This window comes from Antedon mediterranea, chromosome 9, assembly GCF_964355755.1.
Source record: "Antedon mediterranea chromosome 9, ecAntMedi1.1, whole genome shotgun sequence".
NCBI lineage: Eukaryota > Metazoa > Echinodermata > Crinoidea > Comatulida > Antedonidae > Antedon > Antedon mediterranea.
Window position 1 is genome coordinate 1,390,706 of NC_092678.1, and position 24,622 is coordinate 1,415,327.

Below are 24,622 nucleotides of genomic sequence, written 5' to 3' on the forward strand. Positions count from 1 at the left end.
CCCGGCTCGATGGCCAAGTGGTAAGGCGTCTGTCTCGTAAACAGAAGATCATGGGTTCAAACCCCATTCGGGCCTAACTTTTAGCACTCTGATAAATGTTAGTATTGTTTTTTTGTGAAAGTTAAATTATTCCTCGGTGGTGCGATCTATCAACATTTGAGGTCTTGCATTCCGGCTCGATGGCCAAGTGGTAAGGCGTCTGTCTCGTAAACAGAAGATCATGGGTTCAAACCCCATTCGGGCCTAACTTTTGGCACTCTGATAAATGTTAGTATTGTTTTTTTGTGAAAGTTAAATTATTCCTCGGTGGTTGGATCTATCAACATTTGAGGTCTTACATCCCGGCTCGATGGCCAAGTGGTAAGGCGTCTGTCTCGTAAACAGAAGATCATGGGTTCAAACCCCAATCGGGCCTAACTTTTGGCACTCTGATAAATGTTAGTATTGTTTTTTTGTGAAAGTTAAATTATTCCTCGGTGTTTGGATCTATCAACATTTGAAGTCTTACATCCCGGCTCGATGGCCAAGTGGTAAGGCGTCTGTCTCGTAAACAGAAGATCATGGGTTCAAACCCCATTCGGGCCTAACTTTTGGCACTCTGATAAATGTTAGTATTGTTTTTTTGTGAAAGTTAAATTATTCCTCGGTGGTTGGATCTATCAACATTTGAGGTCTTACATCCCGGCTCGATGGCCAAGTGGTAAGGCGTCTGTCTCGTAAACAGAAGATCATGGGTTCAAACCCCATTCGGGCCTAACTTTTGGCACTCTGATAAATGTTAGTATTGTTTTTTTGTGAAAGTTAAATTATTCCTCGGTGGTTGGATCTATCAACATTTGAGGTCTTATATCCCGGCTCGATGGCCAAGTGGTAAGGCGTCTGTCTCGTAAACAGAAGATCATGGGTTCTAACCCCATTAGGGCCTAACTTTTAGCACTCTGATAAATGTTAGTATTGTTTTTTTGTGAAAGTTAAATTATTCCTCGGTGGTGCGATCTATCAACATTTGAGGTCTTACATTCCGGCTCGATGGCCAAGTGGTAAGGCGTCTCTCTCGTAAACAGAAGATCATGGGTTCAAACCCCATTCGGGCCTAACTTTTGGCACTCTGATAAATGTTAGTTTTTTTTTTTTTATGAAAATTAAATTATTCCTCGGTGTTTGGATTTATCAACATTTGAAGTCTTACATCCCGGCTCGATGGCCAAGTGGTAAGGCGTCTGTCTCGTAAACAGAAGATCATGGGTTCAAACCCCATTCGGGCCTAACTTTTGGCACTCTGATAAATGTTAGTATTGTTTTTTTGTGAAAGTTAAAATATTCCTCGGTGGTGCGATCTATCAACATTTGAGGTCTTACATTCCGGCTCGATGGCCAAGTGGTAAGGCGTCTGTCTCGTAAACAGAAGATCATGGGTTCAAACCCCATTCGGGCCTAACTTTTGGCACTCTGATAAATGTTAGTATTGTTTTTTTGTGAAAGTTAAATTATTCCTCGGTGGCTGGATCTATGAACATTTGAGGTCTTACATCCCGGCTCGATGGCCAAGTGGTAAGGCGTCTGTCTCGTAAACAGAAGATCATGGGTTCAAACCCCATTCGGGCCTAACTTTTGGCACTCTGATAAATGTTAGTATTGTTTTTTTGTGAAAGTTAAATTATTCCTCGGTGGTGCGATCTATCATCATGTGAGGTCTTACATTCCGGCTCGAAGGCCAAGTGGTAAGGCGTCTGTCTCGTAAACAGAAGATCATGGGTTCAAACCCCATTCGGGCCTAACTTTTGGCACTCTGATAAATGTTAGTATTGTTTTTTTGTGAAAGTTAAATTATTTCTCGGTGGTTGCATCTATCAACATTTGAGGTCTTACATCCCGGCTCGATGGCCAAGTGGTAAGGCGTCTGTCTCCTAAACAGAAGATCATGTTTTCAAACCCCATTCGGGCCTAACTTTTGGCACTCTGATAAATGTTAGTATTGTTTTTTTGTGAAAGTTAAATTATTCCTCGGTGGTGCGATCTATCAACATTTGAGGTCTTACATTCCGGCTCGATGGCCAAGTGGTAAGGCGTCTGTCTCGTAAACAGAAGATCATGGGTTCAAACCCCATTCGGGCCTAACTTTTGGCACTCTGATAAATGTTAGTTTTTTTTTTTTTATGAAAGTTAAATTATTCCTCGGTGTTTGGATTTATCAACATTTGAAGTCTTACATCCCGGCTCGATGGCCAAGTGGTAAGGCGTCTGTCTCGTAAACAGAAGATCATGGGTTCAAACCCCATTCGGGCCTAACTTTTGGCACTCTGATAAATGTTAGTATTGTTTTTTTGTGAAAGTTAAATTATTCCTCGGTGGTGCGATCTATCAACATTTGAGGTCTTACATTCCGGCTCGATGGCCAAGTGGTAAGGCGTCTGTCTCGTAAACAGAAGATCATGGGTTCAAACCCCATTCGGGCCTAACTTTTGGCACTCTGATAAATGTTAGTATTGTTTTTTTATGAAAGTTAAATTATTCCTCGGTGGCTGGATCTATGAACATTTGAGGTCTTACATCCCGGCTCGATGGCCAAGTGGTAAGGCGTCTGTCTCGTAAACAGAAGATCATGGGTTCAAACCCCATTCGGGCCTAACTTTTGGCACTCTGATAAATGTTAGTATTGTTTTTTTGTGAAAGTTAAATTATTCCTCGGTGGTGCGATCTATCATCATTTGAGGTCTTACATTCCGGCTCGAAGGCCAAGTGGTAAGGCGTCTGTCTCGTAAACAGAAGATCATGGGTTCAAACCCCATTCGGGCCTAACTTTTGGCACTCTGATAAATGTTAGTATTGTTTTTTTATTGAAAGTTAAATTATTTCTCGGTGGTTGGATCTATCAACATTTGAGGTCTTACATCCCGGCTCGATGGCCAAGTGGTAAGGCGTCTGTCTCCTAAACAGAAGATCATGGTTTCAAACCCCATTCGGGCCTAACTTTTGGCACTCTGATAAATGTTAGTATTGTTTTTTTGTGAAAGTTAATTTATTCCTCGGTGGTTAGATCTATCAACATTTGAGGTGTTACATCCCGGCTCGATGGCCAAGTGGTAAGGCGTCTGTCTCGTAAACAGAAGATCATGGGTTCAAACCCCATTCGGGCCTAACTTTTAGCACTCTGATAAATGTTAGTATTGTTTTTTTTGTGAAAGTTAAATTATTCCTCGGTGGTGCGATCTATCAACATTTGAGGTCTTACATTCCGGCTCGATGGCCAAGTGGTAAGGCGTCTGTCTCGTAAACAGAAGATCATGGGTTCAAACCCCATTCGGGCCTGACTTTTGGCACTCTGATAAATGTTAGTTTTTTTTTTTTATGAAAGTTAAATTATTCCTCGGTGTTTGGATTTATCAACATTTGAAGTCTTACATCCCGGCTCGATGGCCAAGTGGTAAGGCGTCTGTCTCGTAAACAGAAGATCATGGGTTCAAACCCCATTCGGGCCTAACTTTTGGCACTCTGATAAATGTTAGTATTGTTTTTTTGTGAAAGTTAAATTATTCCTCGGTGGTGCGATCTATCAACATTTGAGGTCTTACATTCCGGCTCGATGGCCAAGTGGTAAGGCGTCTGTCTCGTAAACAGAAGATCATGGGTTCAAACCCCATTCGGGCCTAACTTTTGGCACTCTGATAAATGTTAGTATTGTTTTTTTATGAAAGTTAAATTATTCCTCGGTGGCTGGATCTATGAACATTTGAGGTCTTACATCCCGGCTCGATGGTCAAGTGGTAAGGCGTCTGTCTCGTAAACAGAAGATCATGGGTTCAAACCCCATTCGGGCCTAACTTTTGGCACTCTGATAAATGTTAGTATTGTTTTTTTGTGAAAGTTAAATTATTCCTCGGTGGTGCGATCTATCATCATTTGAGGTCTTACATTCCGGCTCGAAGGCCAAGTGGTAAGGCGTCTGTCTCGTAAACAGAAGATCATGGGTTCAAACCCCATTCGGGCCTAACTTTTGGCACTCTGATAAATGTTAGTATTGTTTTTTTGTGAAAGTTAAATTATTTCTCGGTGGTTGGATCTATCAACATTTGAGGTCTTACATCCCGGCTCGATGGCCAAGTGGTAAGGCGTCTGTCTCCTAAACAGAAGATCATGGTTTCAAACCCCATTCGGGCCTAACTTTTGGCACTCTGATAAATGTTAGTATTGTTTTTTTGTGAAAGTTAATTTATTCCTCGGTGGTTAGATCTATCAACATTTGAGGTGTTACATCCCGGCTCGATGGCCAAGTGGTAAGGCGTCTGTCTCGTAAACAGAAGATCATGGGTTCAAACCCCATTCGGGCCTAACTTTTAGCACTCTGATAAATGTTAGTATTGTTTTTTTTGTGAAAGTTAAATTATTCCTCGGTGGTGCGATCTATCAACATTTGAGGTCTTACATTCCGGCTCGATGGCCAAGTGGTAAGGCGTCTGTCTCGTAAACAGAAGATCATGGGTTCAAACCCCATTCGGGCCTGACTTTTGGCACTCTGATAAATGTTAGTATTGTTTTTTTATGAAAGTTAAATTATTCCTCAGTGTTTGGATCTATCAACATTTGAAGTCTTACATCCCGGCTCGATGGACAAGTGGTAAGGCGTCTGTCTCGTAAACAGAAGATCATGGGTTCAAACCCCATTCGGGCCTAACTTTTGGCACTCTGATAAATGTTAGTATTGTTTTTTTATGATAGTTAAATTATTATATTTCTCGGTGGTGCGATCTATCAACATTTGAGGTCTTACGTTCCGGCTCGATGGCCAAGTGGTAAGGCGTCTGTCTCGTAAACAGAAGATCATGGTTTCAAACCCCATTCGGGCCTAACTTTTGGCACTCTGATAAATGTTAGTATTGTTTTTTTATGAAAGTTAAATTATTCCTCGGTGGTTGGCTCTATCAACATTTGAGGTCTTACATTCCGGCTCGATGGCCAAGTGGTAAGGCGTCTGTCTCGTAAACAGAAGATCATGGGTTCAAACCCCATTCGGGCCTGACTTTTGGCACTCTGATAAATGTTAGTATTGTTTTTTTATGAAAATTAAATTATTTCTCGGTGGTGCGATCTATCAACATTTGAGGTCTTACATTCCGGCTCGATGGCCAAGTAGTAAGGCGTCTGTCTCGTAAACAGAAGATCATGGGTTCAAACCCCATTCGGGCCTAACTTTTGGCACTCTGATAAATGTTAGTATTGTTTTTTTATGAAAGTTAAATTATTCCTCGGTGGCTGGATCTATGAACATTTGAGGTCTTACATCCCGGCTCGATGGCCAAGTGGTAAGGCGTCTGTCTCGTAAACAGAAGATCATGGGTTCAAACCCCATTCGGGCCTAACTTTTGGCACTCTGATAAATGTTAGTATTGTTTTTTTGTGAAAGTTAAATTATTCCTCGGTGGTGCGATCTATCATCATTTGAGGTCTTACATTCCGGCTCGAAGGCCAAGTGGTAAGGCGTCTGTCTCGTAAACAGAAGATCATGGGTTCAAACCCCATTCGGGCCTAACTTTTGGCACTCTGATAAATGTTAGTATTGTTTTTTTGTGAAAGTTAAATTATTTCTCGGTGGTTGGATCTATCAACATTTGAGGTCTTACATCCCGGCTCGATGGCCAAGTGGTAAGGCGTCTGTCTCCTAAACAGAAGATCATGGTTTCAAACCCCATTCGGGCCTAACTTTTGGCACTCTGATAAATGTTAGTATTGTTTTTTTGTGAAAGTTAATTTATTCCTCGGTGGTTAGATCTATCAACATTTGAGGTGTTACATCCCGGCTCGATGGCCAAGTGGTAAGGCGTCTGTCTCGTAAACAGAAGATCATGGGTTCAAACCCCATTCGGGCCTAACTTTTAGCACTCTGATAAATGTTAGTATTGTTTTTTTTGTGAAAGTTAAATTATTCCTCGGTGGTGCGATCTATCAACATTTGAGGTCTTACATTCCGGCTCGATGGCCAAGTGGTAAGGCGTCTGTCTCGTAAACAGAAGATCATGGGTTCAAACCCCATTCGGGCCTGACTTTTGGCACTCTGATAAATGTTAGTTTTTTTTTTTTATGAAAGTTAAATTATTCCTCGGTGTTTGGATTTATCAACATTTGAAGTCTTACATCCCGGCTCGATGGCCAAGTGGTAAGGCGTCTGTCTCGTAAACAGAAGATCATGGGTTCAAACCCCATTCGGGCCTAACTTTTGGCACTCTGATAAATGTTAGTATTGTTTTTTTGTGAAAGTTAAATTATTCCTCGGTGGTGCGATCTATCAACATTTGAGGTCTTACATTCCGGCTCGATGGCCAAGTGGTAAGGCGTCTGTCTCGTAAACAGAAGATCATGGGTTCAAACCCCATTCGGGCCTAACTTTTGGCACTCTGATAAATGTTAGTATTGTTTTTTTATGAAAGTTAAATTATTCCTCGGTGGCTGGATCTATGAACATTTGAGGTCTTACATCCCGGCTCGATGGTCAAGTGGTAAGGCGTCTGTCTCGTAAACAGAAGATCATGGGTTCAAACCCCATTCGGGCCTAACTTTTGGCACTCTGATAAATGTTAGTATTGTTTTTTTGTGAAAGTTAAATTATTCCTCGGTGGTGCGATCTATCATCATTTGAGGTCTTACATTCCGGCTCGAAGGCCAAGTGGTAAGGCGTCTGTCTCGTAAACAGAAGATCATGGGTTCAAACCCCATTCGGGCCTAACTTTTGGCACTCTGATAAATGTTAGTATTGTTTTTTTGTGAAAGTTAAATTATTTCTCGGTGGTTGGATCTATCAACATTTGAGGTCTTACATCCCGGCTCGATGGCCAAGTGGTAAGGCGTCTGTCTCCTAAACAGAAGATCATGGTTTCAAACCCCATTCGGGCCTAACTTTTGGCACTCTGATAAATGTTAGTATTGTTTTTTTGTGAAAGTTAATTTATTCCTCGGTGGTTAGATCTATCAACATTTGAGGTGTTACATCCCGGCTCGATGGCCAAGTGGTAAGGCGTCTGTCTCGTAAACAGAAGATCATGGGTTCAAACCCCATTCGGGCCTAACTTTTAGCACTCTGATAAATGTTAGTATTGTTTTTTTTGTGAAAGTTAAATTATTCCTCGGTGGTGCGATCTATCAACATTTGAGGTCTTACATTCCGGCTCGATGGCCAAGTGGTAAGGCGTCTGTCTCGTAAACAGAAGATCATGGGTTCAAACCCCATTCGGGCCTGACTTTTGGCACTCTGATAAATGTTAGTATTGTTTTTTTATGAAAGTTAAATTATTCCTCAGTGTTTGGATCTATCAACATTTGAAGTCTTACATCCCGGCTCGATGGACAAGTGGTAAGGCGTCTGTCTCGTAAACAGAAGATCATGGGTTCAAACCCCATTCGGGCCTAACTTTTGGCACTCTGATAAATGTTAGTATTGTTTTTTTATGATAGTTAAATTATTATATTTCTCGGTGGTGCGATCTATCAACATTTGAGGTCTTACGTTCCGGCTCGATGGCCAAGTGGTAAGGCGTCTGTCTCGTAAACAGAAGATCATGGTTTCAAACCCCATTCGGGCCTAACTTTTGGCACTCTGATAAATGTTAGTATTGTTTTTTTATGAAAGTTAAATTATTCCTCGGTGGTTGGCTCTATCAACATTTGAGGTCTTACATTCCGGCTCGATGGCCAAGTGGTAAGGCGTCTGTCTCGTAAACAGAAGATCATGGGTTCAAACCCCATTCGGGCCTGACTTTTGGCACTCTGATAAATGTTAGTATTGTTTTTTTATGAAAATTAAATTATTTCTCGGTGGTGCGATCTATCAACATTTGAGGTCTTACATTCCGGCTCGATGGCCAAGTGGTAAGGCGTCTGTCTCGTAAACAGAAGATCATGGGTTCAAACCCCATTCGGGCCTAACTTTTGGCACTCTGATAAATGTTAGTATTGTTTTTTTATGAAAGTTAAATTATTCCTCGGTGGCTGGATCTATGAACATTTGAGGTCTTACATCCCGGCTCGATGGCCAAGTGGTAAGGCGTCTGTCTCGTAAACAGAAGATCATGGGTTCAAACCCCATTCGGGCCTAACTTTTGGCACTCTGATAAATGTTAGTATTGTTTTTTTGTGAAAGTTAAATTATTCCTCGGTGGTGCGATCTATCATCATTTGAGGTCTTACATTCCGGCTCGAAGGCCAAGTGGTAAGGCGTCTGTCTCGTAAACAGAAGATCATGGGTTCAAACCCCATTCGGGCCTAACTTTTGGCACTCTGATAAATGTTAGTATTGTTTTTTTGTGAAAGTTAAATTATTTCTCGGTGGTTGGATCTATCAACATTTGAGGTCTTACATCCCGGCTCGATGGCCAAGTGGTAAGGCGTCTGTCTCCTAAACAGAAGATCATGGTTTCAAACCCCATTCGGGCCTAACTTTTGGCACTCTGATAAATGTTAGTATTGTTTTTTTGTGAAAGTTAATTTATTCCTCGGTGGTTAGATCTATCAACATTTGAGGTGTTACATCCCGGCTCGATGGCCAAGTGGTAAGGCGTCTGTCTCGTAAACAGAAGATCATGGGTTCAAACCCCATTCGGGCCTAACTTTTAGCACTCTGATAAATGTTAGTATTGTTTTTTTTGTGAAAGTTAAATTATTCCTCGGTGGTGCGATCTATCAACATTTGAGGTCTTACATTCCGGCTCGATGGCCAAGTGGTAAGGCGTCTGTCTCGTAAACAGAAGATCATGGGTTCAAACCCCATTCGGGCCTGACTTTTGGCACTCTGATAAATGTTAGTTTTTTTTTTTTATGAAAGTTAAATTATTCCTCGGTGTTTGGATTTATCAACATTTGAAGTCTTACATCCCGGCTCGATGGCCAAGTGGTAAGGCGTCTGTCTCGTAAACAGAAGATCATGGGTTCAAACCCCATTCGGGCCTAACTTTTGGCACTCTGATAAATGTTAGTATTGTTTTTTTGTGAAAGTTAAATTATTCCTCGGTGGTGCGATCTATCAACATTTGAGGTCTTACATTCCGGCTCGATGGCCAAGTGGTAAGGCGTCTGTCTCGTAAACAGAAGATCATGGGTTCAAACCCCATTCGGGCCTAACTTTTGGCACTCTGATAAATGTTAGTATTGTTTTTTTATGAAAGTTAAATTATTCCTCGGTGGCTGGATCTATGAACATTTGAGGTCTTACATCCCGGCTCGATGGCCAAGTGGTAAGGCGTCTGTCTCGTAAACAGAAGATCATGGGTTCAAACCCCATTCGGGCCTAACTTTTGGCACTCTGATAAATGTTAGTATTGTTTTTTTGTGAAAGTTAAATTATTCCTCGGTGGTGCGATCTATCATCATTTGAGGTCTTACATTCCGGCTCGAAGGCCAAGTGGTAAGGCGTCTGTCTCGTAAACAGAAGATCATGGGTTCAAACCCCATTCGGGCCTAACTTTTGGCACTCTGATAAATGTTAGTATTGTTTTTTTATGAAAGTTAAATTATTCCTCGGTGGTGCGATCTATCAACATTTGAGGTCTTACATCCCGGCTCAATGGCCAAGTGGTAAGGCGTCTGTCTCGTAAACAGAAGATCATGGGTTCAAACCCCATTCGGGCCTAACTTTTGGCACTCTGATAAATGTTAGTATTGTTTTTTTATGAAAGTTAAATTATTCCTCGGTGGTTGGATCTATCAACATTTGAGGTCTTACATTCTGGCTCGATGGCCAAGTGGTAAGGCGTCTGTCTCGTAAACAGAAGATCATGGGTTCAAACCCCATTCGGGCCTGACTTTTGGCACTCTGATAAATGTTAGTATTGTTTTTTTATGAAAGTTAAATTATTTCTCGGTGGTGCGATCTATCAACATTTGAGGTCTTACGTTCCGGCTCGATGGCCAAGTGGTAAGGCGTCTGTCTCGTAAACAGAAGATCATGGTTTCAAACCCCATTCGGGCCTAACTTTTGGCACTCTGATAAATGTTAGTATTGTTTTTTTGTGAAAGTTAAATTATTCCTCGGTGGTGCCATCTATCAACATTTGAGGTCTTACATTCCGGCTCGATGGCCAAGTGGTAAGGCGTCTGTCTCGTAAACAGAAGATCATGGGTTCAAACCCCATTCGGGCCTAACTTTTGGCACTCTGATAAATGTTAGTATTGTTTTTTTATGAAAGTTAAATTATTCCTCGGTGGAAACAGAAGATCATGGGTTCAAACCCCATTCGGGCCTGATGTCGATTATGCGTTGAATCTATTGTTTGATCTATCAATCTATAGATTTTCATCATCAATTTATTGTTTAAAAAGCAGTTTTTTTGTATCAAAAAGGGTACGCGCACGCAACCTCTGGTTATCCTGTCGCCAATTGCCTCCGTTACACTGCATGTTTACTTTTTTAATGTGGCCGATTCAGTCTGCAAATTGCAGTCAATTGCCTCATATTTAGTGTTCGTTAAATTGGAATTACTTTCCTGTGACGTCAGCTAGAGCCTTATGAAGACTAATTAGGCGGTTAAAATACGTTTATTGTTCCTGTGAATAATGAATCATGATTTTGAATCTAAAATCCACATGAAAATGTATATCTGAAGGCCATGCGCTAGATTTGAAGTGGGTTGTGATGGGGATGGGATGAGACGCGGGAATATGGGTTATAAGTGTACCTGTGATAGTAGGCCTACCATAGCAACTAGTAGGCCTACCATAGCAACTAGTTTATGGGATTATAATAACAATAAAATATACAATGAATACACCATACAACGTTATAATGCTTGCTTTCCACTTGAACGCAACGACGTGGGCGCAACTCAGTATCTTTGATCACAAGCGATAGTTCAATAGCGTCGTGATTGGTCAAATTACTTGCGATGCGCTTACGTCCTCAGTGCGCAAGTAGAAACAAATGCAAAGTGCATGTGTATAACTTACATGCGCAACAGCTATCCTTTGTAGTACAGTACATGATATACATATAAAAATGGGATGGTGATTTGTTCAATAGAATAGGAGAGATGAGGATGGATAGTAGGCCTAGCTACCGTAGGGCTATATTTTTTCCAAACTATCGCGATACTAATATGCGTTCACTACCGTATGTGAATTATCGCGTAGTCAAACCATTGACACAATGCCAGTAACGTGAAAATTGTCTACATCTGGGGTGGAGGAGGGTGCGCGGTTATAAACGCTTGTTGTAGCGATTGATAAGATACGGATAGCGAGATCAGATATTCCATTACTATCAATGTCATGATTCAACGTAAAAATTGAAGAACGTAAAAAAAAAAACTACCCCAAGCCTTTTAAAGATGTGAGTATTGTTGATACATTACATTTTAAGTACCATAATGTGTCATTTTCCTCAACATTGTCATGTTGTAACTATTTTAGATATTAATAAAAATATTTATCACATAATACTTAAATGTCATTTTTAGCTTTGTTATTAATCCGTAGGTTTTAAATTTGTCATTTAGATGTTCGATAGATCTTTAGGCTTAATTTCTTAATTCTAAACGTATCCTTTTGAGTGCCACTAGATCACATTACGATCAACATAAATTTACTATTTTCAGTGAATATTGTAACCTCTATCTGTCCGTTTCTAAAAATATATGCATTACAGACACATTTATAGTATTAAGAGTATCTGTAATAAGCCCTCGTTTAGGCTCTGCTAAGTGGCTAGGCCAATTGTCTATGATTAGTCTTTGTAGAAGGTTCATTGTTCGTCATTCGCCCGGTTCCTAAACCACGGCTTAGTAAACAACTTGAGATATATTTTCTTCAAACAGTTTCAGCAACTAGCTGGAAAATAACTTTTTTATTTAAAATGCAGTTTCTTTATTTATTTAGGGTAGAAGTGGAGATCGCGTTGATTTAACGCTTTTGTGAACTTTACAGAATTCATTCTGTAGAAGTGTCGTTTCTGCTGAAAAAAAGGGAAACGGAAAGTGCGTCCATTTAAGTACAGTCGGTCTATTTTGCGAACTTTACGGAAGTCATTCTGTAAAAGTGTCCTTTACTGAAAGAAAGAAGCGGAGAGTGTGTCAATTGGAACTATTTGTGAACTAAACGGAAGTACTTCTGAAGAAAACTTAAGATGCCTGCCAGAAGAACTGTTCGAACAGCCTACATGGCAGGTTAGTACAGTTTACAGAAATATTTTTGTAGTAAGAAATTTATTTGTATAAATTATAATATACGGTTATATAGGCTGTATCAATTCGTCGGTTTGGATAAATAGCCCGCAAAAATAATACTGTATATCCATTTCTACCATATTTAAGCATATCACTACCATATTTGTGCACATCATACCTTTGTTGTTAGTGATAGTGTAGACAGAGCTTTAGAAAAGACTGAGCTTAATTTTGGATAAACTAGAAAACTGGATTAAATCATTGAAAACAAAATACTGGACACAAGAGCCATAACAAACCATCAGTTAGACAGAGCAATATTGTGTTGATGACTAAAGCTTGGTTCTCACTAGAACGTAACGCAAGGACGTAAACGCAACGCAAGCGTTTTAACCAATGACAAGCGAAGTATATAGACAGTTAGAAATCACAAGCGAATAAGCCATCGCTTGTGATTGGTTAAAACGCTTGCGTTGCGTTTACGTCCTTGCGTTACGTTCTAGTGGGAACCAAGCTTAACAAATAACATGTTTAAGCCACCTAAGAACCAACACTCTTTAACAACAACAACAAAATGGTATAAGCATACTATGTCTCCTTTTGCGTCAATCACCACAATCTAGGTACGATCCCTTTAATCAAATGAAAGCTATACATATACAATTATCTATATTTTTCAATTTACCTGTCAAGGTAAGCGACGATCGAGAAACAATTTGCAATGTTTTGACAAGAGTGGGATTATTAAATACTTATTAGCACTCTCATTATTCTGTTAACATGTTCGCGTTACGTATCCTCATCCACTTTTGTCAAATTGATCATGGAGAAATGAACCGAACACCTTCATGAAATTTAATTTCCCTTGCGATCACGTTTGATTTGGTTTTATTATTGGAACAAATGCAATATTAGTTTAGTTATCATATAGTACACATTTCGACTTGTGACGAACTAGGACCTAGTAGGTCTGTGCACTAAAACTGTGTCGAAGAATCGGGTGAGTAAATACGTTTCAATGTCGTCGCATGCGCACAATGAATTAACATGACTAACTAGGTCCTTATAAGTCATCCAAAATCTCTGTAATTTTGTTTAGTAGATAAATATATACGAATTTCATTTTATTTGTTTTATTATTTGTATATATTTCAGGGAAAAAAAATAGAAACCAAACAGAACACATTATATCCTAAAATTACATTAAAAACAACTATAAAATAAAACTGAATAAATCATTGACAATTCTCCGATTCTGCAGTTGTTCCTAGATAGATTCTAACAGACTATCGCAAGTCATAAGAATTATGAAAATGTGAAGGATGTTTTAACACTTCGGCAACCCGTATTCAAGGGACACTCCTATTTAGGGAGACACTTTTTTGATTCCCAATATGTCCTCTTAATACAGGTTCTACTAAATATGAAACCGGTACTTTCTCGTGTTGTTTTATGTAGGCCTATTAAGAAGAAACTGTGATTTGAAATTGAAATTACCGAACACAAATAATCAATATTTATTTTAGGAATAACTGCAACTCTTGAATTTTGATATGTGACCTTTTAATATGTGTAGTTGACCTTGTCATATACCACGTTTTAAATGAAACCAATTATTGATCCAACTTGTCGATGTGAGCTTCGATTAGTGACAAACCCGTTAAAATGGGGTAGGCCTATTGCACAATTTAAGTGGAATTAAATATATTGTTTTAATGGGTAATAATTGCGTGCGGTATGTCGCAAGGTTAGTGTTAAAAGCTAAAGCTAAAAATAGTAATAAGCTATTGCTAATTAGGATCTCATGTACTATTATACACTTTATTAGGTATTCTCTGTGAATGATTAGACGGAACAATCACAAATTATATCGGAATGAAAATACGAATAGATACGAATACGAATACGATACGAATACGAATAGATGGACACATTCTGGTCCCAACAAAGTGTCCCTTTTATAGTGCTTATTTATTATTACGGATACGAATAGATACGAATACGAATACGAATATATTTATTATTACGGTCGTAAGTGACTAACTCCTTATAATTCATCACAAATCGAAAGCTCTCAGTTTAGTAGATAATACATAAATAAGAACTTTTATTTCTCTTTTCATTTTGAATATAAACTACAATAAAAACAACTATAAAATAAAACTGAATAAATGATAACAATTTACACACGTCGTAACAATGTATTGCAAACAAGTTTATGTCTGGTATGGCTGGTAAAAAATCACAGTTAAATTCGTCAACAAAACCTAGGCCCAACTTAAACTGAAAATAAATGTAAAATAAGAGAAGAAATGAGCGGGGTATAGTTACATATTTATGACCAATTATAACTAATTATAGTCTTCATACTTGCACTGCTGATGAAGAGCTAGTGTTTCCCGAAAGCTCTGCTAACTTTTCTGGCTGTTTTACTTTATCGTTTTGATTTAGCTTTTCGCTTTTTTTTTTTGTATCTCCATTGAGATCCAGCCACTGATACCCACAGCATTGTCATTTGTTCAGTAATTTGCCTTTGGATTTAATTATAGTCTTCATTGTATTAATGGTCATGTTTCATGTTGCTAGCTATATCATGATGTTTATCATGTTCATTAAAATATCCTCAATGTCGTTACGATCCATCACATTTTAGTTTTACTTAGAATTTAAGATTAAAGTATAAAGAATGGCGCTTCTATCTAATCCTATCGAATGTTTCAGACACTTAACATTAATATAAAACTAACTATCAATAACGCGAGCATGCAATACGCTTTAGCCAATCAAATAACGTGTAACTGACAATTACCTTAACCAATGAAATAACGCGTAGCCGACAATCCAATCAAATAACTCATGGAGCAGACAATATACTTAACCAATCATTTAACGAGTAATAGATTATCGTTAACCAATCAAATACCGCGTCTAGACAATTATTAACCAATCAAGTATCGCTTTTAGGTAACACTTTAAAAATAACTACTTTAAAGTAAATCCCACATTTTACACATAATTAATTACCATGGAAACTGTAATCATTATCATATTATTTTAATCTGAATTGTTTAAACCAAGCACGACGTCAGAGCGTGAACAGGAATTGTAACGATCACACGCTCCCGAGAAGTTACATAGTTAGTTTTTTTATGGGCAAATTATTACGAATAGGATAATTTGGAATTACTATGCGGATATATATTTTCGTAATGGCGACTAAAATATAACTAATCAAGAATATTTCTACGAACCGAAAAAAGCGATAATTTCGTCAAATTAAAAAGTTATTTAAGGTAAGATGATAAATGTTAGATTTATTTTAATTAAAACTCTAAAATAAATTGATTAATCAATTTAATTGGTTGTAGGTCTATTTTAGAAGTGCTAGGAATGATAGAGTCGCATCAGTATAAACAAAATTCATAAAAGCTGAACAATTTTGCGGCGTTGCCATTCCATGAGAGTTTGGGGGAGCCTTAAAGAAAAGTTCATAATAAAAACGAAAAACAGATTTTTTAATCTTTGTTATAAAAAATGATTAAAATAATATTTTAACTATGTTTTGGCAAAATCTTAAACAAAGAACTCTGTTATTGTTCATATTTGGCCAAATGAAGTACCGGTATACTACTATCACCTATTTAGTGATATAAACATCATCTGCACAATTCTTTGGAGAACGAGGCGCTTTAGTATAATAATGTACAGTACTATAGTCGTTATGGCGGCAAGTCTAATGCTGGATAAACTCGGTAATCGCAACAGACAGGTCACACATAGTATTAATGAGATATTTAGCCAATAGCCCCCAAACAAATGTGTTTGTTTACCTTCAAACTCTGTCCCAATTTTTCGAAAAGTTAAAAAAACCAATACAGTATTTTTCACTTACTTTTAAGGAACTATTTGTTAATATTTACTATTTTTATATTATGTTTCTTAAGCTTTGTCTACAAAAACAAACTAGTTTGACAAAAACAAGTGTGATGTGCCCAAATATGGTATTGATATACCCAAATACGGTAGTGATATGACATCATCATGTCCATATATGGGCACATCACATTTGTTTGTCAAATAAAGTTTGATAGTGTTGACAGAGCTTTCTAACTGTACCTGTATTATTAAACAAACAAGCTTGAATTTGTCACGTTTCCCCGTTTAAAAAAAATGTTTGGGGTTATATAATTTGAAGACTCTTGTTCCGCGGCGCAAAGGGACACAAGAAGGTCTAATTCGTCATCTTCACATTTAGTTAAAACGTGTAGTAGAAACAGGACATACGTTTTAATAAAATTTAAAGTAATTAACGGTTATGCTATGAAATTTGTCTTTTTTCCATTAATCAAGATGTGAGAGATAATTCTTGTTCATCAATCATCATAATTGATGTAGCAAACCTCTCGAGGCTTCCTTCTCACTCGAATGTAAATTACGATTGCGTGTAATCATAGTCCATTATACGACATGGCGGTATGTAAAAGTTTAAATATATCTGGACTAATGCAACAAAAAATGAGCCGTTATTTACATTACTTAACCAGATTTTTGTTTGTTCGCTGGATAATCCTCTTTAACGTTGTTTGTTTGAAATTGTAATTTTAATCTACTAATTATTCTGACCCTTTTTCGGAAATGTAACATTAAAATCCAATATAAAAATATAATATAGATAAAGCATGATGAATTATTGTGACATGAAAAATATGATGTGCCCATAATATATGGACACGATGATGTCATATCACTACCATTTGGACACATCACATCTCTTTTGTCAAACTAGTTTGATAGTGTATAGACAATACTTTATTACGCTTCTTCAGACTTTTTCATCGGGTAAATATTTCAATAACAGTTTGACATTTTAATTAAAGTGATGTAGAGTATGTCAATTTGTTGTACCAAGTATCTTCCGATACATTTTTAAAATAACATTCTATTTAATCATCTGGGATTTGCTACTTCATGTATTATTTTGATAGCGATGGTATTCCTCGCTTGATATAATGTCATTATATCAATAGCATTCATCATTTTCTTGGTTGCTCTACTAGTCTACAGTCTATGTCTTGTATAATGTTTAGTTGCTCTACTAGTCTACAGTCTATGTCTTGTATAATGTTTAGTTGCTCTACTAGTCTACAGTCTATGTCTTGTATAATGTTTAGTTGCTCTACTAGTCTACAGTCTATGTCTCGTATAATGTTTAGTTGCTCTACTAGTCTACAGTCTATGTCTCGTATAATGTTTAGTTGCTCTACTAGTCTACAGTCTATGTCTCGTATAATGTTTAGTTGCTCTACTAGTCTACAGTCTATGTCTCGTATAATGTTTAGTTGCTCTACTAGTCTACAGTCTATGTCTTGTATAATGTTTAGTTGCTCTACTAGTCTACAGTCTATGTCTTGTATAATGTTTAGTTGCTCTACTAGTCTACAGTCTATGTCTCGTATAATGTTTAGTTGCTCTACTAGTCTACAGTCTATGTCTTGTATAATGTTTAGTTGCTCTACTAGTCTACAGTCTATGTCTTGTATAATGTTTAGTTGCTCTACTAGTCTACAGTCTATGTCTTGTATAATGTTTAGTTGCTCTACTAGTCTACAGTCTATGTCTCGTATAATGTTTAGTTGCTCTACTAGTCTACAGTCTATGTCTTGTATAATGTTTAGTTGCTCTACTAGTCTACAGTCTATGTCTCGTATAATGTTTAGTTGCTCTACTAGTCTACAGTCTATGTCTTGTATAATGTTTAGTTGCTCTACTAGTCTACAGTCTATGTCTCGTATAATGTTTAGTTGCTCTACTAGTCTACAGTCTATGTCTCGTATAATGTTTAGTTGCTCTACTAGTCTACAGTCTATGTCTCGTATAATGTTTAGTTGCTCTACTAGTCTACAGTCTATGTCTCGTATAATGTTTAGTTGCTCTACTAGTCTACAGTCTATGTCTCGTATAATGTTTAGTTGCTCTACTAGTCTACAGTCTATGTCTCGTATAATGTTTAGTTGCTCTACTAGTCTACAGTCTATGTCTCGTATAATGTTTAGTTGCTCTACTAGTCTACAGTCTATGTCTCGTATAATGTTTAGTTGCTCTACTAGTCTACAGTCTATGTCTCGTATAATGTTTAGTTGCTCTACTAGTCTACAGTCTATGTCTCGTATAATGTTTAGTTGCTCTACTAGTCTACAGTCTATGTCTCGTATAATGTTTAGTTGCTCTACTAGTCTACAGTCTATGTCTCGTATAATGTTTAGTTGCTCTACTAGTCTACAGTCTATGTCTCGTATAATGTTTAGTTGCTCTACTAGTCTACAGTCTATGTCTCGTATAATGTTTAGTTGCTCTACTAGTCTACAGTCTATGTCTTGTATAATGTTTAGTTGCTCTACTAGTCTACAGTCTATGTCTCGTATAATGTTTAGTTGCTCTACTAGTCTACAGTCTATGTCTCGTATAATGTTTAGTTGCTCTACTAGTCTACAGTCTATGTCTCGTATAATGTTTAGTTGCTCTACTAGTCTACAGTCTATGTCTCGTATAATGTTTAGTTGCTCTACTAGTCTACAGTCTATGTCTCGTATAATGTTTAGTTGCTCTACTAGTCTACAGTCTATGTCTCGTATAATGTTTAGTTGCTCTACTAGTCTACAGTCTATGTCTCGTATAATGTTTAGTTGCTCTACTAGTCTACAGTCTATGTCTCGTATAATGTTTAGTTGCTCTACTAGTCTACAGTCTATGTCTCGTATAATGTTTAGTTGCTCTACTAGTCTACAGTCTATGTCTTGTATAATGTTTAGTTGCTCTACTAGTCTACAGTCTATGTCTCGTATAATGTTTAGTTGCTCTACTAGTCTACAGTCTATGTCTCGTATAATGTTTAGTTGCTCTACTAGTCTACAGTCTATGTCTTGTATAATGTTTAGTTGCTCTACTAGTCTACAGTCTATGTCTTGTATAATGTTTAGTTGCTCTACTAGTCTACAGTCTATGTCTCGTATAATGTTTAGTGTTTTAAGCTCTTTCTACACTATCAAAGTTTATATAGAGACGATGATGTCATATCAGTACCATATTTGGGCATATCACAACCATATTGAACACATCACACTTGTTTTTGTCTAGTTTGATTGTGTAGACAAAGCTTTAGACAGAATAATATACTTAATTAACCAACATTGTCTTTTTGCAATCCCAGATCAGTTTGACCAAGATCCAACTGAAGAACAAATCGCGCGAATAATCAACCAGTCACAACGTCATCGGCCTGGACGACGTCTTAGCTCGATGGATAGAGCTCGCAGTGCAATAAGGACCATCAAGGGTCTATTTGTTCGATCGTTGTTTAGTATCTCCACAACACTGGCAGTATGGCGGGTTGTCATGGTAAAGGATACCTATGTGTATTGGTTCATATTAGGGCTTGTTGTTTTCTTGTATATCGAGGCTGTTGTCACTTTTATGCAACGCGAGTCAGGAGAATGGAAATGGTAAGATAAGAGGCTTTTTTTCCGTTTCTTATTTTCTGTTGCAATAGTAAAATCTTATGTAAAGTTCTTACCAAAAGAGTAACAAAATATTAATTTTCTAAGCGCGAGAGTACGCACGTAAATGTTGTAGTGCACGCAAATGTTTACAAGAAATTGACCCTTTATGGAGTATACTTTTGGAAGATTTTGTACTTTTTGTTTTAGGCCTATTTATAAACAAAAATCTAATTTATTTCCGGATCTAAGATCTCTGTAATTTGTTTAAAGATACTTTAAATTGAATTGTCAACATTGTTATTCTTAAGCCTTGATTTTTTTCCTGTTGTTGATTCAACTTAAAGTATATTTCAAATCCGATTAGGACAAGTGACATAACATTAAAGTGCTTCTAAAGACGATACCTTATCAACTCGTGAACTTACAGAATATAATCAACTGTGACATAGTTTCTCTAAATATCGTTAGAAAATTTTAATTTGACCATTTATTTTTTCTAATAATATAATTGTGTAAATAAAAAAATGTTTGTGAACTTCGCACTGTATGAACTGCTGGAGATGATATTGTGACCTGCCGTTTTTATGACGTGCCACTCAACTACGCAGCTGTCGAGTAAAAAGTAATTCTACGCACGTACAAAAAGCACGTAACATGCGCATAATTACGCGTAGTCTAGTGGAGCGTCATGAAAAGTTGCTAATGGGATTGGAAAACTGAGGGCTTGGCGAAAGGGCTCTAAATAGACTGTGAATAAAAGTTATCTAAGCAGCTGTTGATTTCTATACTAAGAATCTATCTAAGGATCATCTTTCTACAGCGATAAACTCGAGTATCATTCGAGGCTTAGGGTTTGGAGTAAAGAGTCGTGAGTTACAACATTTTTTACTTATTGAATCAGTCATTTAAATGTATACTTGTTTTACCCATTAGGTTTTGTCCAAGTGTCTTTTTCTACTTGCTAAGTATTCTTCCACCACTGTGGATTCTAGAAGACGAGCTCTTGCACGAAAGAATACGTGCCACAAGACGTCAGAATCTTGATCTGGATCATTGTGTAGCTTCTGGTGAAATATTTCAAAACGTATCAAGTCTTGTAACAAATGTTGGAGTGAGTATCTTCTACGTGTGGTTTGTTCTTTCTAAAAGCTGATTATTATGGTTGTCTGGTTAGCTGAAGTCTTGAAAATATCTTTGGCTATAGTTAGGATAAATTAGAATATTTTTCTTCTTTCTTTTCTTAAGATGTTGATTCCAAAATAACTAATACATTTTCTGTTTTTCTTTCAGATTGAAATACCACTAGATTTGGAAGATCACAACTGGTCGTTAGCTCTTCAACAGACCCTTATCTTCTTGTTGATCCTCGGAAGATGGTGGCTGCCAAAGGGTGAGCTAACCAGAGACCAGTTGTCGCAGTTATTACTGGTGTACATCGGTATTGCTGCAGACATTTTGGAATTTGTCACAGAAGGCTTGAAAATACAAGAGGTTCGCTGCAATAAGATCTTGGTGTATTGGATCCTGATCATCTGGTCTTGGAGTCTTCTCCAGTTTACTCTTGGTCTCACGGTTACAAAATCACGCAAGCCTAGAATATCTGGAGTTAACCAACGGTATGAAGGCCGCGTGTTGATGTGTAACATCTGTGAGACTGAGGTCTGGGGTATAGTGGTGACCATTATAATGCAGGATGGACCATTTCTATCAATGCGGTTATATCTCCTAGTACATCTTAGAGTCATCAACCAAATGATGATCTTCTTCACTTTTAAGAACATTCTAGTGATGCTGCTCCAGTTGTATCGTCTTCTTGTTCTTTATGTTGAAAAGCCGTCTGGTCCAACAGTTCTCGTCCAGACGGTGTACAAATACAAGAGACAAAAGAATAAAAGTAAAGGACAGGAAGTTGCAACCAAGGGTTCTTTGCTCACTGCGTCTGAATACAATAAGTTAGTTGCAACAAGATCTGGAAATAAAGATCCTAAATTCACAATGTCGGCTGCTGAAATGATGGAATATGGTGATTCGGAGTTTGATGATCCGTTTGCGGATAGTCCATCTCTTAGGAATACGAATGTAAAGAAGAAAAATAATAAACCGCCGGCACCACAAGCAACCCGTAATCAAAGACCTCCACAGAGGGAACAAAGGAAGGATAGAACACCGAACAAAGATGTCAACGAATTATATCATTCTGGAAAACAAGACAAACAGGTTAAGAAAGAACCAATATTTTACACAAAATGTGAAACGAAAGACATGCAACCGCATTCTTCAAAAGATAAACAAACATTGAAATCTTTCAAAAACATTGACAAGAATAAATTGAAAGCGTTGGCGCCAAAAAAGAAGACCTTTGGTGACGTAGCAACCCAAGTGTTAAACCCAGCTAAAAAGTTGAACAAACACACGGAGAAAGCTAAATCTGTAGAGGGAGCTGTTGAAGCTAAGAAAGTTAACCATCTCATACAGATATATGAGAAAAAAGATTCTAAAGAAAATTCCCCCGTCCGGCAGACAAGTCTGACCTTACAACCAAAGTATAAAAAGCGGGAACTTCAGCCAACTCGTTCGAAATCTTTGGATTCAGACGAGAGTAATAAATGTCATATATTAACATTCAATGATTTATGAGTTTTTAGTTCATTTCTAAATCTACAAAACAGGATGATGAGTTAATATAAAAACCGTCGAGTAAAAGGAATTAACAATTTGTATCCTTTGTTTAGTTTGGCATCGATGCTGTCATAATAATACACTTTTACTACTGTGGGTAATTGGGTTCAATACGGTGTATTGCGTTTGCAGACGGTTGAGTCATTCTTCTTTTATGAGAGCATTTTTGGAGGGAGCATCAGCGCAAAACTACTAAACACAGTATCTGGACCTGATTACCTTCGGGATGGACGGAATGTTGGAACAACCTTTTATTAAGAATGGTTATGACCACATGACCCAATCCCTATTGGCCGAATCTTTATTCACCGAGTCCATTGCCAAATCCATTCACCGAGTTCATTCACCGAGTCCATTCATCTAGTCCATTGCCGAGTCCATTTGACAAATTCTAATTTTCTGATCAACAATGAAAAAGAATATTTCTACACTACACTCTTATTAAACTGAATTTTGCCGAATGTATTAAACTCCAACTTCAATGTTTGATTCGTCACTCTTACTGTGTAGAAACACTGACAATTATCTTGTTTTGTTTCTTGTATACCTTTATGCGCTGTGCCGTTTGTTATTGTTTTAAGTAAAAGTTAAATTCAATAACACCTACCTCGACCAATAGCCTAGTTCTAAACACTATATTACCTCTTTTAAAGATCATGTTGACAATTTATTGTACAGTGTTACATGTATTTCAACAGCATAGATTTTCGCGGGAAGAGATGGAAATCGAGAAGAAACACAAGAGGATACAATGCATGCGTAGTTCCATCTTCTCACTTCCTTTCATAAACTATTCTCTTTAGTGAAACGTTTTTCTACAGTTTCTGTTTCTAAAGCTTTGTCTACACTATCAAACATTTCTGGATCCACCATTAAGCTCTGTCTACACTATCAACATTTATGCGACAAAAGTGTGATATGCCCATATATGGACATGATAATGTCATATCACTACCACATTTAAGCATATCACTACCATATTTGGACACATCAAACTTTTTTTGTCAAACTAGTTTGATAGTGTTGACAAAGCTTTTACAAAATGCGAAATCAAAGTTCAGAAAATGAATTACCGGTATGCGTTCATAATAAATTCGTCTTGAGAGAATGAGAGACGACATGCTTTATGCGTGTGTTTGAGTCTAGCAGTTCAGTCCATCACCCGATTTTAAAGCCTTTAGTGCACAACGTTTGAGTCTAGCAGTGTGTTTGAGTCTAGCAGTTCAGTCCATCACCCGATTTTAAAGCCTTTAGTGCACAACGTTTGAGTCTAGCAGTGTGTTTGAGTCTAGCAGTTCAGTCCATCACCCGATTTTAAAGCCTTTAGTGCACAACGTTTTGACAACCGTGCAATATGGTATGAAACCGTATCTATAAATTGATGTAAATACTGGTGAATTAATGATTAATCTATTTATAGATATATGCTGTTTGTAAATGCGTAACTTGTGTTTAGTTTTAAAAAGCATCGTTTTGCTCTGGTAAGCAATGATTTAGAAAATTTGAGAGAATTTTATATATGTATAATGTATTAAGTACAGAAGAGGGCTAGTAATAGCATACACATTATAATATTAAATATTTATTTATTACCATATCATAATATGCTGTGTACGTATTTCATTGTGTAAATTAAAAAAAAAACAAAGAACATACTGAATTCGAATTAAGTTGGGGCTTCCCCGTCCATATCAGTGTGACGTCGTTGAGTCCCACTGGGGCGCAACTCAAAGAGAATGCGCAACGCAAGTCATTTTGACCAATCACAAGCGACAGATCACAGAACTGTGATTGTTCAAATTATAGCCTACACATTTGTTTTTGTTCACGATAAGTCACCGTCGCATAACTACACGTTTAATTTTATAGTTTATTTAGTTCATTTTCGTTTTTTAAATTCATGAAATATTCATGTATTGCAATACACGTATGTCAGTAGTGAATATACTTCTATAGTTATATTAGTTGTATTAAATTTTATTTTTAATTTAATAGTAAATCAATATACCATTATTATAATTCTTCTACGTGCATTTAAATGATGTTTTTAAAACCTTTTGTTTAGAGTGCTGCAGTTGTCTACAGCAATGCCAAGGCTACCCCCACAGTTCAACAATATAGACAGGTAAAACAAAAAGCACTTAAAATGTCTTTTATTGTGCATTATAACATGAATAAAATATAGTTAATCTCACAGCCAAGTGGACCCAAGGGTACGTGTATAACACGGGTATGCTATTCGTTATGTATTTAGTATTATACACTGTTCTCCTGTGTATATTTCATATTAACAAATGTATTGTATCC

At 37.3% G+C, this 24,622-nt stretch overlaps 1 protein-coding gene and 60 non-coding genes across 63 annotated transcripts in view; all 61 read left to right on the plus strand.

Moving 5' to 3' along the window:
• LOC140058442 (transmembrane protein 26-like) overlaps positions 1-23,892 on the plus strand; it is a 31,522-nt gene extending 7,630 nt beyond the window's left edge. Inside the window, exons 2-5 of one of the 3 annotated variants that reach the window (XM_072104050.1) lie at positions 11,854-12,140; positions 19,348-19,639; positions 20,570-20,747; positions 20,927-23,892. In XM_072104050.1, coding sequence (XP_071960151.1) covers positions 12,101-12,140; positions 19,348-19,639; positions 20,570-20,747; positions 20,927-22,273 — 1,857 coding nt within the window. In that variant the 5' untranslated portion in view covers positions 11,854-12,100 and the 3' untranslated portion in view covers positions 22,274-23,892. Of the gene's footprint in view, positions 1-11,836; positions 12,141-15,244; positions 15,434-19,347; positions 19,640-20,569; positions 20,748-20,926 lie in introns of those variants that run through there. The other 2 variants (XM_072104049.1, XM_072104051.1) reach the window with 2 other exon arrangements.
• On the plus strand, positions 4-75 carry Trnat-cgu (transfer RNA threonine (anticodon CGU)). The gene has a single exon. It is a non-coding gene; the product is annotated as a tRNA-Thr (tRNA).
• On the plus strand, positions 174-245 carry Trnat-cgu (transfer RNA threonine (anticodon CGU)). The gene has a single exon. It is a non-coding gene; the product is annotated as a tRNA-Thr (tRNA).
• Positions 344-415, plus strand: Trnat-cgu (transfer RNA threonine (anticodon CGU)). Its single transcript has one exon. It is a non-coding gene; the product is annotated as a tRNA-Thr (tRNA).
• Positions 514-585, plus strand: Trnat-cgu (transfer RNA threonine (anticodon CGU)). The gene has a single exon. It is a non-coding gene; the product is annotated as a tRNA-Thr (tRNA).
• Trnat-cgu (transfer RNA threonine (anticodon CGU)) lies at positions 684-755 on the plus strand. The gene has a single exon. It is a non-coding gene; the product is annotated as a tRNA-Thr (tRNA).
• Trnat-cgu (transfer RNA threonine (anticodon CGU)) lies at positions 854-925 on the plus strand. The gene has a single exon. It is a non-coding gene; the product is annotated as a tRNA-Thr (tRNA).
• Trnat-cgu (transfer RNA threonine (anticodon CGU)) lies at positions 1,024-1,095 on the plus strand. Its single transcript has one exon. It is a non-coding gene; the product is annotated as a tRNA-Thr (tRNA).
• On the plus strand, positions 1,195-1,266 carry Trnat-cgu (transfer RNA threonine (anticodon CGU)). Its single transcript has one exon. It is a non-coding gene; the product is annotated as a tRNA-Thr (tRNA).
• On the plus strand, positions 1,365-1,436 carry Trnat-cgu (transfer RNA threonine (anticodon CGU)). The gene has a single exon. It is a non-coding gene; the product is annotated as a tRNA-Thr (tRNA).
• Positions 1,535-1,606, plus strand: Trnat-cgu (transfer RNA threonine (anticodon CGU)). The gene has a single exon. It is a non-coding gene; the product is annotated as a tRNA-Thr (tRNA).
• Positions 1,705-1,776, plus strand: Trnat-cgu (transfer RNA threonine (anticodon CGU)). Its single transcript has one exon. It is a non-coding gene; the product is annotated as a tRNA-Thr (tRNA).
• Positions 1,875-1,946, plus strand: Trnar-ccu (transfer RNA arginine (anticodon CCU)). The gene has a single exon. It is a non-coding gene; the product is annotated as a tRNA-Arg (tRNA).
• Positions 2,045-2,116, plus strand: Trnat-cgu (transfer RNA threonine (anticodon CGU)). Its single transcript has one exon. It is a non-coding gene; the product is annotated as a tRNA-Thr (tRNA).
• Trnat-cgu (transfer RNA threonine (anticodon CGU)) lies at positions 2,216-2,287 on the plus strand. The gene has a single exon. It is a non-coding gene; the product is annotated as a tRNA-Thr (tRNA).
• On the plus strand, positions 2,386-2,457 carry Trnat-cgu (transfer RNA threonine (anticodon CGU)). The gene has a single exon. It is a non-coding gene; the product is annotated as a tRNA-Thr (tRNA).
• Trnat-cgu (transfer RNA threonine (anticodon CGU)) lies at positions 2,556-2,627 on the plus strand. Its single transcript has one exon. It is a non-coding gene; the product is annotated as a tRNA-Thr (tRNA).
• Positions 2,726-2,797, plus strand: Trnat-cgu (transfer RNA threonine (anticodon CGU)). The gene has a single exon. It is a non-coding gene; the product is annotated as a tRNA-Thr (tRNA).
• Trnar-ccu (transfer RNA arginine (anticodon CCU)) lies at positions 2,897-2,968 on the plus strand. The gene has a single exon. It is a non-coding gene; the product is annotated as a tRNA-Arg (tRNA).
• Trnat-cgu (transfer RNA threonine (anticodon CGU)) lies at positions 3,067-3,138 on the plus strand. The gene has a single exon. It is a non-coding gene; the product is annotated as a tRNA-Thr (tRNA).
• Positions 3,238-3,309, plus strand: Trnat-cgu (transfer RNA threonine (anticodon CGU)). The gene has a single exon. It is a non-coding gene; the product is annotated as a tRNA-Thr (tRNA).
• Positions 3,408-3,479, plus strand: Trnat-cgu (transfer RNA threonine (anticodon CGU)). The gene has a single exon. It is a non-coding gene; the product is annotated as a tRNA-Thr (tRNA).
• Trnat-cgu (transfer RNA threonine (anticodon CGU)) lies at positions 3,578-3,649 on the plus strand. Its single transcript has one exon. It is a non-coding gene; the product is annotated as a tRNA-Thr (tRNA).
• On the plus strand, positions 3,748-3,819 carry Trnat-cgu (transfer RNA threonine (anticodon CGU)). Its single transcript has one exon. It is a non-coding gene; the product is annotated as a tRNA-Thr (tRNA).
• On the plus strand, positions 3,918-3,989 carry Trnat-cgu (transfer RNA threonine (anticodon CGU)). Its single transcript has one exon. It is a non-coding gene; the product is annotated as a tRNA-Thr (tRNA).
• On the plus strand, positions 4,088-4,159 carry Trnar-ccu (transfer RNA arginine (anticodon CCU)). Its single transcript has one exon. It is a non-coding gene; the product is annotated as a tRNA-Arg (tRNA).
• Trnat-cgu (transfer RNA threonine (anticodon CGU)) lies at positions 4,258-4,329 on the plus strand. The gene has a single exon. It is a non-coding gene; the product is annotated as a tRNA-Thr (tRNA).
• Positions 4,429-4,500, plus strand: Trnat-cgu (transfer RNA threonine (anticodon CGU)). The gene has a single exon. It is a non-coding gene; the product is annotated as a tRNA-Thr (tRNA).
• Positions 4,599-4,670, plus strand: Trnat-cgu (transfer RNA threonine (anticodon CGU)). The gene has a single exon. It is a non-coding gene; the product is annotated as a tRNA-Thr (tRNA).
• On the plus strand, positions 4,774-4,845 carry Trnat-cgu (transfer RNA threonine (anticodon CGU)). The gene has a single exon. It is a non-coding gene; the product is annotated as a tRNA-Thr (tRNA).
• Trnat-cgu (transfer RNA threonine (anticodon CGU)) lies at positions 4,944-5,015 on the plus strand. The gene has a single exon. It is a non-coding gene; the product is annotated as a tRNA-Thr (tRNA).
• Positions 5,114-5,185, plus strand: Trnat-cgu (transfer RNA threonine (anticodon CGU)). The gene has a single exon. It is a non-coding gene; the product is annotated as a tRNA-Thr (tRNA).
• Trnat-cgu (transfer RNA threonine (anticodon CGU)) lies at positions 5,284-5,355 on the plus strand. Its single transcript has one exon. It is a non-coding gene; the product is annotated as a tRNA-Thr (tRNA).
• Trnat-cgu (transfer RNA threonine (anticodon CGU)) lies at positions 5,454-5,525 on the plus strand. The gene has a single exon. It is a non-coding gene; the product is annotated as a tRNA-Thr (tRNA).
• Positions 5,624-5,695, plus strand: Trnar-ccu (transfer RNA arginine (anticodon CCU)). The gene has a single exon. It is a non-coding gene; the product is annotated as a tRNA-Arg (tRNA).
• On the plus strand, positions 5,794-5,865 carry Trnat-cgu (transfer RNA threonine (anticodon CGU)). Its single transcript has one exon. It is a non-coding gene; the product is annotated as a tRNA-Thr (tRNA).
• On the plus strand, positions 5,965-6,036 carry Trnat-cgu (transfer RNA threonine (anticodon CGU)). Its single transcript has one exon. It is a non-coding gene; the product is annotated as a tRNA-Thr (tRNA).
• Trnat-cgu (transfer RNA threonine (anticodon CGU)) lies at positions 6,135-6,206 on the plus strand. Its single transcript has one exon. It is a non-coding gene; the product is annotated as a tRNA-Thr (tRNA).
• Trnat-cgu (transfer RNA threonine (anticodon CGU)) lies at positions 6,305-6,376 on the plus strand. The gene has a single exon. It is a non-coding gene; the product is annotated as a tRNA-Thr (tRNA).
• On the plus strand, positions 6,475-6,546 carry Trnat-cgu (transfer RNA threonine (anticodon CGU)). Its single transcript has one exon. It is a non-coding gene; the product is annotated as a tRNA-Thr (tRNA).
• Positions 6,645-6,716, plus strand: Trnat-cgu (transfer RNA threonine (anticodon CGU)). Its single transcript has one exon. It is a non-coding gene; the product is annotated as a tRNA-Thr (tRNA).
• Positions 6,815-6,886, plus strand: Trnar-ccu (transfer RNA arginine (anticodon CCU)). The gene has a single exon. It is a non-coding gene; the product is annotated as a tRNA-Arg (tRNA).
• On the plus strand, positions 6,985-7,056 carry Trnat-cgu (transfer RNA threonine (anticodon CGU)). Its single transcript has one exon. It is a non-coding gene; the product is annotated as a tRNA-Thr (tRNA).
• Trnat-cgu (transfer RNA threonine (anticodon CGU)) lies at positions 7,156-7,227 on the plus strand. The gene has a single exon. It is a non-coding gene; the product is annotated as a tRNA-Thr (tRNA).
• Trnat-cgu (transfer RNA threonine (anticodon CGU)) lies at positions 7,326-7,397 on the plus strand. The gene has a single exon. It is a non-coding gene; the product is annotated as a tRNA-Thr (tRNA).
• On the plus strand, positions 7,501-7,572 carry Trnat-cgu (transfer RNA threonine (anticodon CGU)). Its single transcript has one exon. It is a non-coding gene; the product is annotated as a tRNA-Thr (tRNA).
• Trnat-cgu (transfer RNA threonine (anticodon CGU)) lies at positions 7,671-7,742 on the plus strand. Its single transcript has one exon. It is a non-coding gene; the product is annotated as a tRNA-Thr (tRNA).
• On the plus strand, positions 7,841-7,912 carry Trnat-cgu (transfer RNA threonine (anticodon CGU)). Its single transcript has one exon. It is a non-coding gene; the product is annotated as a tRNA-Thr (tRNA).
• On the plus strand, positions 8,011-8,082 carry Trnat-cgu (transfer RNA threonine (anticodon CGU)). Its single transcript has one exon. It is a non-coding gene; the product is annotated as a tRNA-Thr (tRNA).
• On the plus strand, positions 8,181-8,252 carry Trnat-cgu (transfer RNA threonine (anticodon CGU)). The gene has a single exon. It is a non-coding gene; the product is annotated as a tRNA-Thr (tRNA).
• Trnar-ccu (transfer RNA arginine (anticodon CCU)) lies at positions 8,351-8,422 on the plus strand. The gene has a single exon. It is a non-coding gene; the product is annotated as a tRNA-Arg (tRNA).
• On the plus strand, positions 8,521-8,592 carry Trnat-cgu (transfer RNA threonine (anticodon CGU)). The gene has a single exon. It is a non-coding gene; the product is annotated as a tRNA-Thr (tRNA).
• On the plus strand, positions 8,692-8,763 carry Trnat-cgu (transfer RNA threonine (anticodon CGU)). Its single transcript has one exon. It is a non-coding gene; the product is annotated as a tRNA-Thr (tRNA).
• Trnat-cgu (transfer RNA threonine (anticodon CGU)) lies at positions 8,862-8,933 on the plus strand. Its single transcript has one exon. It is a non-coding gene; the product is annotated as a tRNA-Thr (tRNA).
• On the plus strand, positions 9,032-9,103 carry Trnat-cgu (transfer RNA threonine (anticodon CGU)). The gene has a single exon. It is a non-coding gene; the product is annotated as a tRNA-Thr (tRNA).
• Trnat-cgu (transfer RNA threonine (anticodon CGU)) lies at positions 9,202-9,273 on the plus strand. The gene has a single exon. It is a non-coding gene; the product is annotated as a tRNA-Thr (tRNA).
• Trnat-cgu (transfer RNA threonine (anticodon CGU)) lies at positions 9,372-9,443 on the plus strand. The gene has a single exon. It is a non-coding gene; the product is annotated as a tRNA-Thr (tRNA).
• On the plus strand, positions 9,542-9,613 carry Trnat-cgu (transfer RNA threonine (anticodon CGU)). Its single transcript has one exon. It is a non-coding gene; the product is annotated as a tRNA-Thr (tRNA).
• Trnat-cgu (transfer RNA threonine (anticodon CGU)) lies at positions 9,712-9,783 on the plus strand. Its single transcript has one exon. It is a non-coding gene; the product is annotated as a tRNA-Thr (tRNA).
• Positions 9,882-9,953, plus strand: Trnat-cgu (transfer RNA threonine (anticodon CGU)). Its single transcript has one exon. It is a non-coding gene; the product is annotated as a tRNA-Thr (tRNA).
• Trnat-cgu (transfer RNA threonine (anticodon CGU)) lies at positions 10,052-10,123 on the plus strand. Its single transcript has one exon. It is a non-coding gene; the product is annotated as a tRNA-Thr (tRNA).
• Positions 23,893-24,622: the final 730 nt, after the last annotated feature.